At 57.6% G+C, this 17,677-nt stretch overlaps 1 protein-coding gene across 8 annotated transcripts in view; it reads right to left on the reverse strand.

Annotated features, from left to right (window-relative positions):
* Positions 1–12,870: 12,870 nt before the first annotated feature.
* Positions 12,871–17,677, reverse strand: part of LOC118880705 (RAP1 GTPase activating protein) — a 66,009-nt gene continuing 61,202 nt past the window's right edge. For 6 of the 8 annotated variants that reach the window (XR_005016378.1, XR_005016369.1, XR_005016367.1 and 3 more), the window contains 5 exons: positions 16,207–16,330; positions 15,099–15,201; positions 14,617–14,751; positions 14,303–14,344; positions 12,871–13,926 (listed from right to left, as the gene is read on the reverse strand). Coding sequence is in view for 2 of the 8 variants with exons in the window: in XM_036824545.1 (XP_036680440.1) it covers positions 14,336–14,344; positions 14,617–14,720; positions 15,099–15,201; positions 16,207–16,330 (340 nt within the window). In the remaining 6 variants the exon portion in view is untranslated. The remainder of the gene's footprint in view (positions 13,927–14,302; positions 14,345–14,616; positions 14,752–15,098; positions 15,202–16,206; positions 16,331–17,677) is intronic. The other 2 variants (XM_036824545.1, XM_036824556.1) reach the window with 1 other exon arrangement.

Genomic DNA, 17,677 nt, shown 5'->3' on the forward strand with positions numbered 1-17,677 from the left:
ACTGCCTGCCAATGCAGGAGACACAGGTTCGAGCCCTGGTCCGGAAAGATCCCACATGCCGTGGCGCAACTAAGCCCGTGCACCACAACTACTGAGCCTGCGCTCTAGAGCCCGTGAGCCACAACTACTGAGCCTGCGAGCCACAACTACTGAAGCCCGCACGCCTAGAGCCTGTGTTCCTCAACAAGAGAAGCCACTGCAATGAGAAGCCTACGCACCACAACAAAGAGTAGCCCCTGCTCGCCACAACTAGAGAAAGCCCATGTGCAGCAACGAAGACCCAACGCAGCCAAAAATAAATAAAAATTAAAAAAAAAAAAAAAGTTCTCCAGTACCACCCAAAATCAATTTACATGTCTCTGGGGTATGCAAACCATACTTTGTGTCTTAGGTTGGGTTTTCCTGAGGCAGACTCTGAGACAAGGATCTGAGTACAAGTAGTTTATAAAAGGAACCCAGAAAGCACCAGGCAGAGTGGGGAAGCCAGCTGGGAAAGGGAAGGATATGTTATTAAGCAGGTTACCATTCTGGACAACTAGGGCTCAGTCCCACTGTGGGCCTCCAGGAGACTGTGTAGAAGATGTATCTCAGAGTTATCCCGCTGTGGGGCGAGGGAGCAGGGGTATTTATTCTCTAGCTCTAATCCCTCATTGGCTAAGCGCTGCTCCCAGGAAAATGAACACCCTGGCCCTTCCAACCTGCCCCTGGAAGGGCTGAGACAAAGCTCCCAAGCATGTGCTAGAACAGTAAATGCTCAAAGGATACAAACAAAGCACCATCATATCTGTTAAACTTTGGGATGGGGTTCAAAAGCATGGGCTGTGAGTCAGAGAGATAGGGGTTCCTGTCTCTGCTCCATCGCTTTCTCGTTTCTATGAACTCAGGAGAGTTCTTTAACTTTGCTGATGTTCCATTCCTGCATCTGAATGTACAGTCCCAGCACCATGCTGAACACATACTGAGCCTTTAGGATCCCGTGAGAAACAAGGAGCTCCTCCTGCCGTGAGTCCAGGCTGTGGACTGATGTCTGCTTCAAGAATAACCAAGGATGCTCAGGCGCCACTGCTCCAGAGTCTTCCCCATGCCTCCCTCACCCAGGCTGGGCCCCACACCTTCACGTCACTCATCACCCCTTTATTCTAACTGTTGGTGGCTCTGAGTCCTAATCCAGGCCAGGGGTCCAGGCAGAGGTCCCAGGTCCACCCATCCACCCGCAGAACTAGAGGCTAAGGGTGACAGTAAGATGCTTTCTCAGGGAGGAAGACTGAAGCTAAGCTGACAAATCCTCTTCTAGTCATCCAGATAACCCTGTCTTCTGTTAAAGAGAAATCTAGAACTTAACACAGTAAGAGTTTATTTCTATCTCAAACATCTGGTGGTGCCTCTGGTCAGGTGCCTGGGACCCAGGTTCTTTCCACTATGTGGCTCTGCTGTCCTCTAAGTTCCAGATGTTCTATCTAACCAGAACGTCTATCTGACCAGCTCATCAATGAGGGGGGTGGGAGGGACCCACTTTTTAACCACTTCTTCCTGGAAGTAACACATGTCCCTTCTACTCACAGTACATTGGTGAGAACTAGTCACATGATCCCATCAAATGCAAAGGAGGCTGGGAAATGTAGTCTTCAGTTGAGTGGCTGTTTCCCACCAACAACTCTAGCAGGTTCTCTACCGCGGCACTACCGGCACTTGGGGCTGGGTGCTTCTCTGTTGTGAGGACTGTCCTGTGCACTGTAGGATGGTTAGCAACATGCCCAGCCCCTCCTCACTAGATTTCTAGGGGACACAATCGCTGCCCTCCATCCCACTCAACAGTGAGAAGCTTTGCTCCACAGAAAGGAAGGGGTGTAGGAAGCTTGGGTTGTCTTGTCTCAGCTTCAGCTTCTTGTCTTCAGCTTATGCTCAGGGCACCTTCCAACTCACGTGCTCCCCAGATGTCACTGAGTATCTTCACAGTGTTTCAGAACATTGGGAACTTGCACAAAAGATTTGAATTTCTGGCTTTTTTTGAAAAATTGGAAAGTGTGCTGGCACTGCCCCACATTTCTGCAGGGCAGCAGTCAGCTGGAGCCGAGAGACGGCTGCCCATCTTGGGGGTACCTCTCCTGTTTGCCTCAGTCCCCAGGGTTCCCTGTACCCTTATGCAAAGCCCCTCTGGACTGGTGTTACCTGTCTGGTCGTTGCGGAAACTGAGCTTGTGGCCCCTGCCTTATTCTGGGCCACAGCCTGGGCCACGCCTGGGAGACAACTGCGAACAGGCCCAAGGCTCTGTCCTCAGGAAGTTCATGTCTCATGGCAGAGACCACCAGAGGGAATCCCAGGGCTGTGGGGAGGCAAGGAACTGTGGGGGCATGGAGGGGGCACCTAACCAGCTGGGGGCACAAGTGGGGTGGGCACAGAGACAGAAGGCAAAGAATGAACTGGGGCTTGACAAGGCGAGGAGGACTGAGGCAGGCATGAGGCTACAGAGGGGGAATTCAGAGGAAACGTTGTGGGAAAGATGGGCAGGAGGGCCTCAAATGCCATTCCAAGAAGCTGGGGGTTGACCTTGAAGACCCTGGGGAGCCATGGAAGACTCTGGAGCTCGGGCGTGAGCATCATTTTTGAAAGATCATCTTGGCTGCCAGCTTTGAGGGCAGCTTTGAGAAGAATTAGAGGCTGGGAGACCAACAAGGAGTCTGCTGCAAGAGGCCAGGCAAGGGAAGCTGGGGTCATGGAGATGGGGAGGAGGAAGCAGTCCCCAAACCTGTGCCTGAGAGTCTCAGTCCTGTTTGTAAAGAAGGAAACTGGACCAGCATGTAAGTGGATAGATTGTCAGCAAACTTACTGCTCTGAGATTGAAGGCAGGAGGGAGCAGGGGACCTACAATGCACCGTACACCCTACTAAGCACCCAAGACATGGCCATGAAGTTGTAGGATGGTTTGTAGCATCCCCAGATGCTAGACACATCCACATACCCCACCACCATCCTGTGAGCTGGACAATATCATCCCCATTTTACAGATTAGAAAGTTGAGGCTTGGCAGGGCACAGGGACCTGTTCCATGGCTTGTAAGTGACAGCTGCAAGTTGAACCCAGGTCTGCCTGACCCCCAGTCCACCTCCTCCAACCCCCTCCGAGGCGCTAATCTCTCCAAGGAAAACAACCCCAGCCCCATCAGCCACAGAAGCCCTTCAATCAGGTAGTGAGATCCCCAAAGCAGCAGCGTTTATAATTAGCCCTGGTGGCTAACCCCGAGACCTCCCACCAAGATCTAGTACCAGCCGATCTGGGGGTGGGGTGGGGGATTAAGTTCTCAGAAGAGGATTTGGGCTTCCGAGTTCCTGTGTGGCTTCCTGGGGCCTCCTTGTGATGCTGTCTTGATCATGGCTCCAGGCTCTTTTCTGGCTCCTCAGCCATCTGCCCGCAACCTCAGGATGGGGGACACGCACATGACCCACCAGCCCAGCAGGGGCAGGCGGGGCAGGGGGCCGCCACCGGCCAGTGCTGGCTCTCCCTCCTGCGCACTGGAACCGAGGCTTAGAATCGCTGAGGTGGTGGAAACACTGGCTACAGGCACAGTCGTGAACATTTCCGTGGCGCTCCCTGAGGGCCAGCGCTCTTCCTAGTGCTTCACAGCGCACTTAACTCGTTTATCCGCCCAACTGCTCTCAGAGGGCAGGGACTGTTACTGTCTCTGGTTTACAGATGAGGAAAAGGAAGTAGAGAGAAATTTGATAACTTATGTGAAGTCCCACAACTAACAGGATGTGGAGAAGGACGCGAAGGCAGGCAGGGTGGCTGCAGAGTGCGGGACCTAATCATGCACCGGGCAGGATGCGGAGCAGAAAGGAGGAGGCGGGATTGTAACTCTGCAAAGGTTCGAGGGAGCAGGGCTGCCGGAGTCAGTCAGGAGATCCTGACCTCTTGGGCCTTTGCCCTTGTCCCGGTGGGGAGTGCCCAGCAGCCTCGGGCAGAGCCCCTGCCTCCCCCTCCCTCCCCCTCCCTCCCCCTGCCCAGGCCAGGGCGGGTGGCCCCAGGGTCTCTGAGGTCAGGCTGGGCTTCAACACTCTGGCTGAGGGCCCTGTAATCAGCCTCCTGCCCACTCAGGTGACCTGGTTGGGGAACAGTGGTAGCTAAGAGGCTGTGCCCTGAGGACAGGGGGCTGGGTCAGGATGAGAAGAGGGCTCTGGGGCAGGATATGGACAGGCTCAAGGTGTGATCATTCCCTCTTCTCCCAGAGCCCTTCCAGGGCTAAGGCCTGAGCAGCTGCTGCCTGTTCTCAGGGTATGAACAGGTGCTGTCCTAACATCCAACCTCAAGGCAAGGTTCAGTGCTGGATGGGCCTTTTGCCCTGATCCCTCCACTCCTGAGGGATCTCCTGGAGACAGACCTCTTTCCATTGTCGCCCAGACAAAGCTCAGGGCTAGAGTTGGCTTCTGCAGGCCAGGGAGGAAGGTAGCCCAGAGAGGGTCAGAGACCAAGTTGAAGTCACACAGTAAAACGGGCAGAGGAGCCCAGCTTCCACCTCTGGCAAAGGGTTCTCCCAGTCTCCTGACCCTGGGTCCAGCCAGCTCAGGGTCAGCCATGCCTTGGGACTGTGGGTGCCAGTGAGAGAGGAGCCCAGTGCCTGCCTCACGCTGGCATTTCAGCACCCCCCTCCCCGCCAACCATCTCTTTCCACCCTCTTAGGTAGGGCACTGGCACTGGCCCCATTTTACAAATAAGAAAACCAAGGTCCAGAGAGTGACTGGGGGCCCTGCTGTAGCTGGTGGGCAGGGAGGACTTGTCTGAGGAGGTGACACTTGGTTTGAGACACAGTCGGTAAGAAGGTGGCCTTTCAAAGAGCTGGAGGAAAGATTATTCCAAGTAGAATAAAGCAAGTGCAAAGACCCTGGGGCAGGAATACTCTTAATATGTTTGAGGGACAGAAATAACCAACGTGGCTGGAGCCCAGAGAAAGGGGAGACAGTGGATGGGATGAGGGGGAGTGGTGGACGGGAGCTGCGTCGCGTGGGGCACGATAGGCACCTGCGTCTTCTTCTGTCACACGGGAAGGTTAGATGCAGGGAGCGACACAGACCAGCTTATGGAAAGATTGCTCTGGCTGCCATGCAGGGATCAGGAACGCCAGGAGAAGATGCCGGAGGGCAGTCTGGAGGATTTTCTGTTGCTGGGAGTGGAGGTGGTGATGGCTTGGACCAGCTAAGTGTGGTGGGAAGGGGCTTCATCCCAGACACATTTGGGAGTTAAAGCCAGCCGGGCTTGCTGACGGGCTGAATGCAGGGAGAGGAGGAAACAGCGGAAGCAGGGATTCCCCTTCAGTTTGGGGTCTGAGCATCTGGGTGGAATGCCATTTATGCATACGGGGGAGCAGATTTGGGGAGAAAATAGAGAGTTGGTTTGGATCACGTTAGCTTGGAGATGCCCATTGGACTTTGGAGTGGACATGCTGGTAGGTAGTTGGGAAAGAGTCTGGAGTTCAGGCGAGGAGCCCAGGCCGGAGATAGGAGGATAAGCGTCACAATGGCATTTAAAGCTATGGGGGAGGGAGAGGATGAAACATGCCCAAGATCACAGAGAGCCAGTGGCCAGGATTTGAACTGGGCTCTGTCAGACTCCAAAACCCATGGGAGCTCTTTCCATTCCATCAGGCAGTCACCTGGGAGAGGGGAACAGAGGGGGCTTTGTCAGAGGTGTGGGCGGGGGCTATAAGACTTGGGGGTGGGGACAACAAGAAGCCCCTGAAAATGACTTTGGGAACAACTGAGATCCTTCCAGCCTGGGCTGCCCACCCCACAACCACAGCCTGCCCAGCTGGCGGAGCCCTGGTCGAGCATGGAGTCCTGACCCCTGCCCATTGTACAGATGGAGAAACTGAGGTCCAGAGGAGGGCAGGGCTAGATGCTAGGTCTTCTGCCTGCCAACCCTGGCTTCTCCACCAGCCTCTAAGGAGGGTTCCTGTCTGAACCAACTCAATGGTTGAGTTGCAGCCACCCAACAATGACGATCCTGAAGGGGGTGGATGTTTCTCTTGAGGTCCTCAGAGAGAACTGGGGCCTGGGGCCTTCCCTCCTGGGCTCCCCCCCAGGGCAATGTTTGCCCCAGTTTAGCCATCCCCGGCCTCAGGACCCTTCCAGGTCTCTGGCAGGGCAGCCTCGAGTCTGGCACCAGTTGTGGCTCCTGCCCCGTGGCCAGGATCGAGGCCCTCCCCGGCCCCTGCCCAGACCACCCAGCGCCAGGGCCTGGTGGAGCCCAGTGGGGCTGGCGGGCAGTGTTCCCAGGCCGGCCTGTCGCGGTCTGGCTCCGCCCAAGGGGCTGTGGCCTGGGAACCACTAGCTGTCTCCTTGGGGAAGCGGCTGGGACCTCCAGAACAAACAGGGAAACCACAGGCCTGCGCCCCGCCTGAGGAGGGGGGCTGCCTCTGGCCTCGTCAGCAAACACCAGTGGGGAAGAAGCATCAGCTGGGGGTCTCGGAGCCCCTGGGAGGGGTGGGGCGTGTCTCCTCCGCCTCAGGCCGGGAACAAAGCCTCGGAATCAGACAGATCTAGGTTTATATCCAGACTCTGCCACATCCTAGCTGAGTGGCCTTGGACAAGTGACTTCGCTGCCCTGTGCCTCAGTTTCCCCTTCTGCAAAAACAGCCCCAGTAGCCCCTGCCTCCCAGAGCTGTAGTCACATGACCTGGAGTCCACTGCATGGAAAGCACCCGGCTCAGAGCCTCGTGCACAGTAGGTCCTGGAAGGACATTAGTCCCTGACCCATCGCTGGCTCAGTGGGAGCCAGAACAATCCTGGGGGATTCCTGGGCCTGGCAGGGCAGGCTGGGACGACCTCGCTGATTCAGAGCAGTGGGCAGGGCGGGGCATGGGGGAGCAGCTGACTCCACTAAAAGCCGCAATTAGAGCTCAATTTACAGAGACGCTGTTAGTTCTTCCCAGGGCAGATGTGATTATAGGCTCCGAGCTAACCCGTTACTAACAGGATGACACACAGAGGGCCCCGTCCAGGCCGTGGCAGGACGTCCAGCCCCGCCCCCTCGCTGTACAACTGGGGAAACCAGGCCCGAGCGGGAGGGACCGGCTCCAGCTCACACTGCAGGTTGGGGGACCAGGCCCAAGCCCTGCCACCGGATGGCCGCTCCAAGCTCTGCCCCAGCTTTAACTTTTCTCTGAAGGATTTCTTGCTGATCTAGAAGCCAGAGGCACCTTGAAGGAGCCGACATGCCTTGAAAAAGAGGGATGGGGGCCAAGATGGCTGAAGCACCGAGAGGAAGCGGGCCTATCGGGATGGCTCAGTGTGACACTGGCCATGGGGCCTGGGCCTTGGGGCCAGCCACTCCCTGCCCAACCCACAGAGCCTCAAAATGATACTGATAATATGGGGCTTCCCTGGTGGCGCAGTGGTTAAGAATCCGCCTGCCAATGCAGGGGACACGGGTTCGAGCCCTGGTCCGGGAAGTTCTCACATACTGCGGAGCAACTAAGCCCGTGCGCCACAACTACTGAGCCTGCACTCTAGAGCCCAAGAGCCACAACTACTGAGCCCGTGAGCCACAACTACTGAAGCCTGGGTGCCTAGAGCCCGTGCTCCGCAACAAAGAGAAGCCACCGCAGTGAGAAGCCCACGCACCGCAAAGAAGAGTAGCCCCCACTCGCCGCAACTAGAGGAAGCCCGCGCGCAGCAACGAAGACCCAATGCAGCCAAAAATAAATAAAATAAATAAAATTTTAAAAAATGATACTGATAATAATAATAACAACAATAATCATGGTGGCTTCCCCTCTGAAGCTCTCTCACGGAGGGCTGGCATCATCTCGTACCCTTCACAGTAGCCCAGGAGGGAGCTGCTAGCGTTATCCCCATTGTAGGGATGGGGAAACTGAGGTTCAAAGTGGTCAGTGACTTGCCCAAGGTCACACGGGGAGCCAGTGGCAGGGCCAGCACTGGAACTGGTATGTTCCTACTGAGACCAGAAGAGATGCTGCAGTCCTTTATCACCTGGCCTGGAGCCGGGTCATCCCAGAGAATGGCGGCAGTGAGGGAGGGATCAGCAAGTGAATAAGTGAATGAATGTATGAATGAATGAACAAAAAGGCTGTTTAAGGGACTCTGTCCTGGGGGAGGTGTGGGAGAACCACAGGCCTCTCCCTAGTTGGCCCCTTCAGGAAGACCCCTGAGATCAATGCACTTCAGGAAAAGATCCAAATCTTACCTCCCCAGAAACAAGTGTCCTCAAGTTTCTGGGTCCCAGGAATCTCCCAGCTGTCCAAATGTCTCCCTAAGGAGCACTGATCAGCACCTCTTTGGCCTGCTCCCCTACCTTAGTCCCCAAAAGCCCCCAGTGCCAGAAGCCAGCGGCCACCCTGCCCTAGCTCCCAGCCCGACCTGCATGCTTGCCCGGGCTGGACTTCGAGTTGGGATCGGGGTCTGGGGTGAGGGTGGGGTAGGAGAAAAGCTGGCATCATCTCTCTATGCCCTCTGCCCTGCTCCTCCCCCTCCACAGCTCACTTTGGGGAGCCCCTGGGGTGAGGGCGGTGCACACACCCGTTGGATCCAAGGAGCTTGGGAGGGGCAGGTAGGGTGCTGGAGCCCCTGCTGGCCAGGCACCACCCCACTGCTGTGGGCATGGGTTGGGAGAATTCTTCATTCATTCAACAAATATTTATGAAGCCCTTACTGTGTGCCAGGCCCTGGATGAGGCACCGGGGCTCAGGAGAGACCCTCCCTTCTCATGTCTGTGGTTCCCCTGAGGAGGTAACTGGTGTCTGTGTATCACGTGCACCGCACCCCGCCAGCCAAGCTCCTGAGGACTGGCCCCACCCCAGAAAACTGAAGGCTCCCTGTGGGCAGGAGCTGTTCCTCCCACATCGGACAGGGATTTCCCCCAGGCATGGCTGTGACATCCCCGCCAGGCGGGGGCTCCCTCGGTCTATAGAACCTGCTGCTCCTAAGAGCAGGTTTCTCCTCTCATTCTTAGAGCCTCCCCGATAGGGCTGCCAGATAAAACATAGGATGTCCAGTCAAACTTGAATTTCAGATAAACAAGGGATGATTTTTAGTTTAAGTATGTCCCAAACATTGCATGAGGTATACTTAAACTAAAAATCATCCCTTGTTTATCTGAAATTCAAGTTTAACTGGGCTCTGTGTGTTTCTACTTGCTAAATCTGGCCACCCTACCCCTGGAGCTCAATTCTTCTGCTCGCACCTGGCCTGGATGGATGGCCCAGGTCATGACACAGCCCCTGCCTGCCCACTTACAGCTCCTGTCGGTCCCCAGGCCTACTGTCCTCCCCCACCAGGACCCACCTGCAGCCCCAGCTCCCAGGTGGACCCTCACCCCTTACCTGGCTTGCACAGTCCAGCCTACAGACTGTCAGAAGGCTGCGGGGGCCTCCTGCATGGTGGACCCAGAGAGAGGGGGATAGAGTCACAGCTGCAGAGAGGGACCTCGAGTGTCAGAGACAGAGAGAGGCAGAGACACAGAGATAAAGGGACATAAAGAGTAAGCAGATGGAGACTGTGGGAGATAGCCAAGACAGAGACAGACAGAGAGCTTAAGGCTCCCTGCCCAGAACGGCTTCAGGGAGACCGGTACAGAGGGTGGAGCATCCTGAGAGCCCACCAGGGTTCATTCTGAGCGGATCAGGGCAGAGGCTGGGCCCCTGAGCCCCTGTACTGGGCCAGGGCTCTGGGCCCTGGATGGGCAGGCCTTGGGAGGCAGCTTGGGGTCTCCGGCACTGGCGGTCAGGGGTGGGAGTCCTCCCAGCCCCTCTGCTCTCCCCTCACCCTGCCTCCCAGGGGCAAACACAGGGACATTCATGGCTTCCCAGAAGGGCCTATGGGGCAGCCACAGTGGCTTTTAAAATTAGCCTTGCTAACCAGATCTGGTTATTTCAGGAGGCTCCGTCCCTGACTGTCCCCTTGGCAGGGCGGGTACAGGGAAGGAGGGAGGGACCTCCACATTCCAGGGTCCCTGGTTAAGTACCCCCTGTGGCCTGAGCAGCAGAGAATGTCCAGGTCCCAGTCCCCTGGCACTGGGCGGGCCCGGGCCTGTGGCCGGCTCTTTGGCAACGTTGCCCTAGAGTTAGCCATGGATGTCCAGGGATGCCCCAGCTGCTGGGGGACGGGGAGGACCCCTCCTATGGGCATGGGGTCTATGCCACATCCCTTAGAGGCCATGACAGCTTCTTGGCCTGACAGCAACAGGTAGGGCTTTGCCTCCATTTTATGGGTGAGGAAACTGAGACCTGGAGAGACAGGTCCCAGCTCTGAGGCAGGGGAGACGCGGCTGCCGGGTCAGCCCGGCACCCAAGTCCCTCCATGGAGGCCTCTTGCCTCCTGCGTCCAGAGAAACTTTTGGCTGCCGTTTCCACCACCAGAGTTATTTCTAAGCAGAGTCCTGTGCTTTCCGGAGCCCGGCGCCCCCCGCCCAAGCCCTAATTTCAGCCTCGGGTCAGTGTCCTGGCTCGCCCTCCCCACCTCAGAACCCAGGACGAGCACAGAGCTGGCATGGGCACAAGAGAAACAGCACTGGACACTTTGATCCCAGAGGCCAGATTCGTCCTCGGCCTCCCCCAGCCCCACCTTGGAGCCTGGAGGGGTGGGGCGGGGACCCGGGCTGAAACCCAGCCCGGAGGCCAGCCCTTCCCGCTGACGGGGGCTCTGCCACAACCCGGGCAGGCCAAGGGGCAAAGGAAGGTTCTACTCATCAGGCCGGCCCCCTGCTTCCGCTCCAGCTCAGCTGCGGGCCAGAGCTGTGGGGTGGGGCACATCATAAAGGGATACAAGCAGGGGTGCCCCACTTCTTTTATACAAGGATCGTGAACCCCAGTAAAGCCCAGGAAGCTGAGGCTCAGGGAAGCAACTGATACATTCCCAGCGCCTCGTATCCAGACACCTGTGCCGGGCTCCGCATCAGCCGCTCCAGCTCCCATTCAGAGAGCGACTCCACAGCCTCTGATGCGGGTTACGGAGATGGTCCTCGTTAATGGCTAACTGCATGTCCCCAAACACAACACACACATTTTTTGAGCCCACTGTGTGCTAGGGCAGCACCAAGAACTTTCTGAGGTATCACCTCATTGAATCCTCACATCAGGGTACCAAGGGCAGGACTATTAGCATTCCCATCATACAGATGAAGACCCTGAAGCCCAGAGAGCCAAAGTCATGTGCCCAAAGTCACAGAGCTAGGAGATGAACAGGCTCAGAGCTAAGCTCTTGATCTTGGTGCTGAAGTGGGGCTACTGGCCCTTGGTGGTGGGATGGGAGGAGACAGGGTAAGAGACTGAGGCAGAGAGTGGGGAAGAGCCAGGGCCTGGGAGGGGTTAGAGAACAGGGGTGAGGCAGAGGAGGGGAGGGGGGTTACCAGGGGACCCACTGAGCCCAGGGTTGCCCAGGGCCAAACCCAGGTGGGCGGGGTTGGGGAGTGGATGTGAGTCACCACCCCTGGGTGGCCCCAGACATCTGAGGGTCACAGCAGGACCCTGTCGGGAAAGGCCCTGGGGTGCACCCAGCATCGTCCTGGGGAGGGCATGGGAGCTGTGGTGGGGAGGGGGCGAGGCCAAGGCATGGTTAGTCCCACTGGAACCCAATTCTGTGCCCACCCTCCCATACCCCAAATCCTCCAACCTGCTCTTCCTCCTGTGCTCCTACCTCAGAGGAGACCCTCCCATTCACCCAATACTCAGGCCAGGACACCCCCCTGCCCCACCCCAAGGCTCCTCAGGTCCTCCCTCAGCCCCACATCACATCAGGCCCTTCGTCCAGATGCGCAAGTCTCCCAGCATCTTCCAGACCTGCCCACCGTCCTGGTTACCCTCTGCACCCAGCAATGGCCTCCTGGGTCCTCCCCTTCTTGGGCTGACATTGCCCAGCCAGTCCCCACCAGCAGCCCCCACTTCTCTTTCTACTGCTATTTCACATCCTCCATGGCTCCCCACTGCCCTCAGCATAAAGCCTTAGCCCCTTGTTCTGGCACCCAAGGCCATGTGACCTCTGGCCTCATCTCTGCCCCATCTCCCTGCCCCTCCATCATCACCTTCCTATCATTCAGAACTGCTGGCTCCCTTCCCGACTGCAAGCAGCACTCTCGCCTCCTACCTTTGCACCTGCAGCTCGCTCCCCCAGGGACACTATCCTAAGCCTTTCCACGATGCTCAGGCACCACTGTTCCAGAGTCTTCCCCATTCTTCCCTTAGCCAGGCTGGACCCCATGCTCATCCCCACCCCGCACCCCCGCCAGGGCATTCGTCACCCTTTATTGTAACCGCTCTGCACTGTGAGCTCCTTCCAGCAGCTGGACAGATTCATCGCCATCTCCCCACCCCCATCATTCTGGGTAAGCAATCCCTTGGCGCCCCCAGGTGGCCACATAGGGGAAACCCTTGAGCTTCACTGGGCATAGGAAAGGAGAGGAAAGCCGATCCTTGAGCACCCACGGGGTGCCAGACGCTGTGCTAGGTGTTCCGTATGCTCCAGCTCAGTGAATCCTCACGACGAACCCTTGGGAGAGGTACTATCGCTTCCGTTTTACAGAAGTGGAAACTGAGGCTCAGAGAAGCTTGTAAGTTTCTCAGTGCCACTCAGAGAGTTAAGAGATGGTGGCAGGACTCCAATCTAGGTCTGCCTGATTGGACCTTCAAAGCCACGTTCTCCTCCCTGAGGAGAGGGGAGCAAGGTGGAAGAAAGGGCAGGGCCACGGGGGGGAAGCCACAGCTGTGGTGGTCATGGAGCCTGCGGCTTGGCCCTGGAGGTGCTCGTAGACCCAGCTGCTCTGATTCGGGGGTGAATAGGCTCTCCCCCGCCACCACGGTGCCACTGAGATCTGTCGGGTTGATCCAGGTGGGGGGTGGGGTCACATGAAGCCACATCCAACTCGGGGTACAATAGCGATAAATAGAATTTATTTTGTACAACTGTTACTGACATACACACGGCCACGGGGGGCTTCCAAAATGGGTGTTGGGGCTGGAAGGCTGGCCTTTGGCGTGGCGCCTAAAAAGTGTGGACAGACACACACAAGGATGTGGGCTGTGCCTGGCTGCCCCCTCCATGGTGGGTGAGGGTGGCGCAAAGGTGCGGCCCGTAACTCTAGGCCAGCTGAGACCCCTCGGCCCGGCGTGCCCAGGAGCATGGGAAGGCAGGGCTTAAGCTGGGTGCTGGCTGAGGAGCCAGGTAGCTCCCACTTCCCCCACAAGCGGGTCACTCGTCTGTCGTGGAGGCAGTGGACAGGGCATCGGCAGATCTGTGGTAGAGACTGAGGGTCCAGGAGGGGCAATGGGCACAGCCAGCTCCCTGCCTCTCGGCCCACCGGGGCCCCAGGAACCCCAAGAAGCAGGGTAGGGTGATGGGAGGTCCCTGGGACGACAATCCTCCATTCTGGGGCAGATGCATGGACTCACAGCCTTCAGTGACCTCTGAAATAATCTTGTCCATTTATAGCAGAGGCACCCAGAGAGGGAGAGTGATTTGCCCAGAGAGGGAGAGTGATTTGCCCATAGTCACAGAGCAGAACCCAAATCAAAAGCTAGGACTTAGGACTCCCAGCCCAGTGCTCATTCTACCAAACGTCACACCCCACGGCCTCCATAGTAGGCTCTGTATGCACTGAGATGTCTCAATCCCCCCTTCCAGCTCACTCCCCCTGAGTCCAGAGGAGCACCCAGGGGTGATAGATGAGCCAGGCCTGGAGTCCTGTTTCAAGTGACCACTCCCTGCCCCAGCCAGCCCCCCAGCCCAGGGGGTGGGGATGGTGCCAGCCTCTTCCCCACTCCCAGGTCTGGATGGCTCCACCCTGCAGAGACAGCCCAGACAGTGGGCCAGGAGGAGGGTTGGGGAGGCCGGGGGCAGCCCACAGGCTGGTGCTGGCCTCGGGGGCAGAGGTCCCGTCTGCCTGGATTTGACACAGCATCTTCACCTTGTGCTTCTGCGGCCTCATCTGCAGGGTAAAGGGAGATGGAGGCACCATGAAGCAGGGGGACAGATGCAGAAGGGGCCCACCCTTGGAGTTCCAGGCGCTGGGTCTTTCCATCCCACTGGGAACCCCCTAGACCCCTCCCTCCCAACAATTCCCAAGTCCCTTTCAGGCTCCAATCAAATCCTCCCAGAAACTCATGGGCAGAGGTGAGGCAGCATTTATTAGCCCCATTGCACAGATAAGGAAACTGAGGCCCACGGTCACCTAGCAACTGAGTGGCAGAGGACTCAAACCTAGATACATAGCTCTCACCCAAGAGAGGCGACAGAGGAAGAGAGAGAACTCGGCCCACCCCCACCCTCTCCCCACCAAACAGAAGCTGAGGGCTGGTACTGACCTGCTCGGTGTCACCTTCAGAGGGGCATCCTGGCTAACAGCCCTGCACACAGAGAATGGCGGCAATGCAGGTGACAGGACAGATGACATGGGAGACACATGCAAGCAGAAGTCACTGGCTGTGCCCAGGCTGGACGAGCCCAACCCCTCCAGGATTAAGGGGGCCCCTTGGTCCAGCCCCCATCCCTGGGGACCCCTGGTCGCTTTGATGCCTCTCTCCAACAGCCAATCCCCCTCCCAGGTAGGGCTCCCCACAGGGCCAGGCTCCAGGCCACCTGTCCCCACCGTGGCCAGGGCCCTGGTTGCTGTGCGTACCAGCTGGGGCATGTGCTGTTCAGATGCTTCCAGCTGGATCTTGATCTCGGGACATGCAGGGTCCCCCGACTTGCCGGCGTCTGGGTGGGGTGACCGAGAGGGGCCTGGGGAGGGAGGCAGGAGGGAGCCACCTCACTGGCCGCGGGGAGGCACCAGGGAGACGGGGGCATGGATGGGCGGTCGGCACCAATGCTCCCCAACCCCACCGAGCCCCTCCCTCTGGGACTCCCACCCTTAACTCCCTTCTTTAACCCCCTCCCCCATCATCCTCCAAGGCCTTTCTGGAAACCACCAGCCCTCCAAGCCACCAACCGCCTTAGGCTGGATGACCAGCCCACTGTCCCCATGTCAGGGGCAGTCCCATCACACACCCACCACCTGGGGCCTTAGAACTGCTTTTGACCCTCTGTGCCCAGCCCTGTCCCCTGCCCACCACAAGACTGGCCCTGCTTGTGGCGGGGGAAGCTGGCCCTGGCCAGTACCTGGGGAGCTGCCCCCACTTGTGGTGCTGACACTGTCCTCCAGCCACGTGCTATAGATGAAGGAGTCCCGCTTGTGGGGCGTCCCCGAGGACGAGACACTCTCCTGGGGATGGGGGAGGAGAGAAAGAGGGAGGTTAGCCCTTGGCCATGGCACTGGCTTGGCTCCCCTCTCCCCTCCTCACCGCCCCCTCGCCGCTGCAATCCACAACCCCCCACCCTTGCCCCTCTGCAAAGAGGATGAGGGCCCAGCAATGTCTGCCCCAGGGGGGACCAAAGGAGGACAGAGTGGGAACAGACACAGACCGAGGCGCGCGCGTGCACACGCACACGTGCGCTCCCATTCATTCATTCAGCAAACATTTACTGATGTTCTCGTGGGCCAAGCCACCGACAGAAATCAGGAAAGGTCTCAGCCCTCCGAGAGCTTGAAGTTGAGAGGAGAGACAGGCTGTGAAGAGACTAGTACAATTCCAGACTAGTACAAGCCCCACAGGGCAGGGCCTTGGTCTGCACTGTCCCCTCTGCCCATGCAGCACCTGGCACGGGGCGTGGCAAGGAACAGCGCTCGCCGAAGGACTGTTGAGTGAAGCATGACAGACAGGTTCCAAGGACAGAGCCCAGGGTCTATGAGAGTGTAAAGGGGGCTCCTAACCCACCCTGGGACCAGGAAGGCAGGCTTTCAGGAGGAGGTGATACGAGGCTGAGTTTAGAAGGATGAATACGAGTCAGTCAGACAAAGTGGGAAGGAGGAAGCAGGTAGTGCTCCAGACAGAGGAAATGGCATGTGCAAAGGCCCAGAAGCAGAGTAAGCCTGGTTGGTTTGGGGGACTGCAAAGGAGGGCAGAATGGCTGAAGTGGTAAGAGATGAGGCTGGGGAGGGAGGGGCTAGATCTTCAATGGTCTCAGAGATTGGGCTGTGGGGGGTACTGGGGAGCCATGGAAGGCTTTAGAGTAAGGGAAGGTCAGTCTACATTACTCCTTTGGGCTGAGTCCCTTGATCACAACTCAACCACACCCAGCCTCATGCTTCCACCCAGAGCATCTCCAGGGACCAAAGAGCACCCCCTTCAGGCCGTTGTGGGGCACCTCCCCTCCCTGGGCCTCTCACCAGGCCTGTATCGTCCCCGTCCACACCCTCTGCTTCCTCCACGACGCTGGCGAAGCTGCTGGCACTGGACGAGGAGCGGGAGAAGTCCTTCAGCACTTCTGCTCTCTGAGCTGCTGTCTCCGCTCTGCCACAGATAGCGTCCTATCAGCCAGCATCCACACTGGGCACCTCCTGGGCCAAGACCCCATGCCCCTGCCCTCCTGGCCCAGGGCGGCCCAGCCTGCAGCCAGCCAAGTGCCTTTTTGGCCCCTTATAGCTCCCTGGGCCTCTGAGCCTCCCCGATGCCACTGTCCTTCCTAACACGCGGATCCTATCATGCCCCTCCCCTACTCAATACCCTCTTCTCCTGGATCCCCACTGCCCCAGATAAAGTCCAATTTCCTTGGCTGGATGTTCAATCATAACTATTAACAACAATACTGCCATCTAGTGCAGGTTTGCTCTGTGCCAGGCACTGTTCTAAGTGCTTTTACCCTAGTTATCTCATTGCTATCATTATTAGACCCATCTTACAGAGCAGCAGACACCGAGGCACAGAGAGGATGGGCACACAGCCCGAGGTCACGCAGCCATAGGTGGGAGAACCGGTAGGACCCAGGCCTTCCAACTCCACAGTCTACTCTCTTTTAACTCTCTCACAATTTTGTCCCATGCTCAGGGCCTTTGTGTCTCCTGCCTGGAGTCTCACTCCTTCCCTCAAATCCCAAAAAGTAAATTCACCTTTCAAAAACCAGCCAGGGGTCGCCTACTCAAGGAAGCCCTCCCTGATTCTTCCTTGCTGTGGGAATGACCCTCTCTGCTCAGCTTTGTCTCTCCCTGTCCCTGTCACCCTTTCCTGCTTCTCTGTTCACCTGCCTGACTCTTCAGCCCAGGCCGGGTCCTCTCAACAGCACCCTCACCCCCGGCAGCCAACACAGAAGGGGCTCAGCCAACAAGCACTGAACGGAGGGACAGCCTCCTGGCGGCCTCCCTGCTTCTGCTCCTGCCCCCACCCTCAGAGCCTTCACATGGTGACCACAATCAGCTTGTTAAAGCACCACTACCCCTCTTAACTAAAATCTTCCAAAGCCTCCTTGCCAGTCTCAAAGTTCTCACATGGCCTTCAAAGCCGTGACCTAGCCCCCACCCGCCTCTCCAACCTCATCCCCTCCACTACCGGTGTCCGCCTGGGCCCAGCCTCACTCATTCAGCTCCAACTGCACCAAGCATGCCTCAGGGCCTTTGCACTTGCCGTGTTTCTTACCTGAAACCCTCTTCCCTCTGCCATGCCACTGTAAGTCAGACCTAACAGGGCTGACTCCTCACTCAGCTCCCAATTCAAAACCCACCCCTTGCTAGATGTCTTCCCTGAGCACCCACCTAACGCCCCACCCCCACCCATTCTTCATCATATCCTCTGCTTTATTTTTCTATCATCACTATCTGCAAGTAGCTTATTAGGTTATGTTACGCTGGACTGTCAGCTCCACAA

The sequence above is a fragment of the Balaenoptera musculus genome, chromosome 1, assembly GCF_009873245.2.
Source record: "Balaenoptera musculus isolate JJ_BM4_2016_0621 chromosome 1, mBalMus1.pri.v3, whole genome shotgun sequence".
NCBI lineage: Eukaryota > Metazoa > Chordata > Mammalia > Artiodactyla > Balaenopteridae > Balaenoptera > Balaenoptera musculus.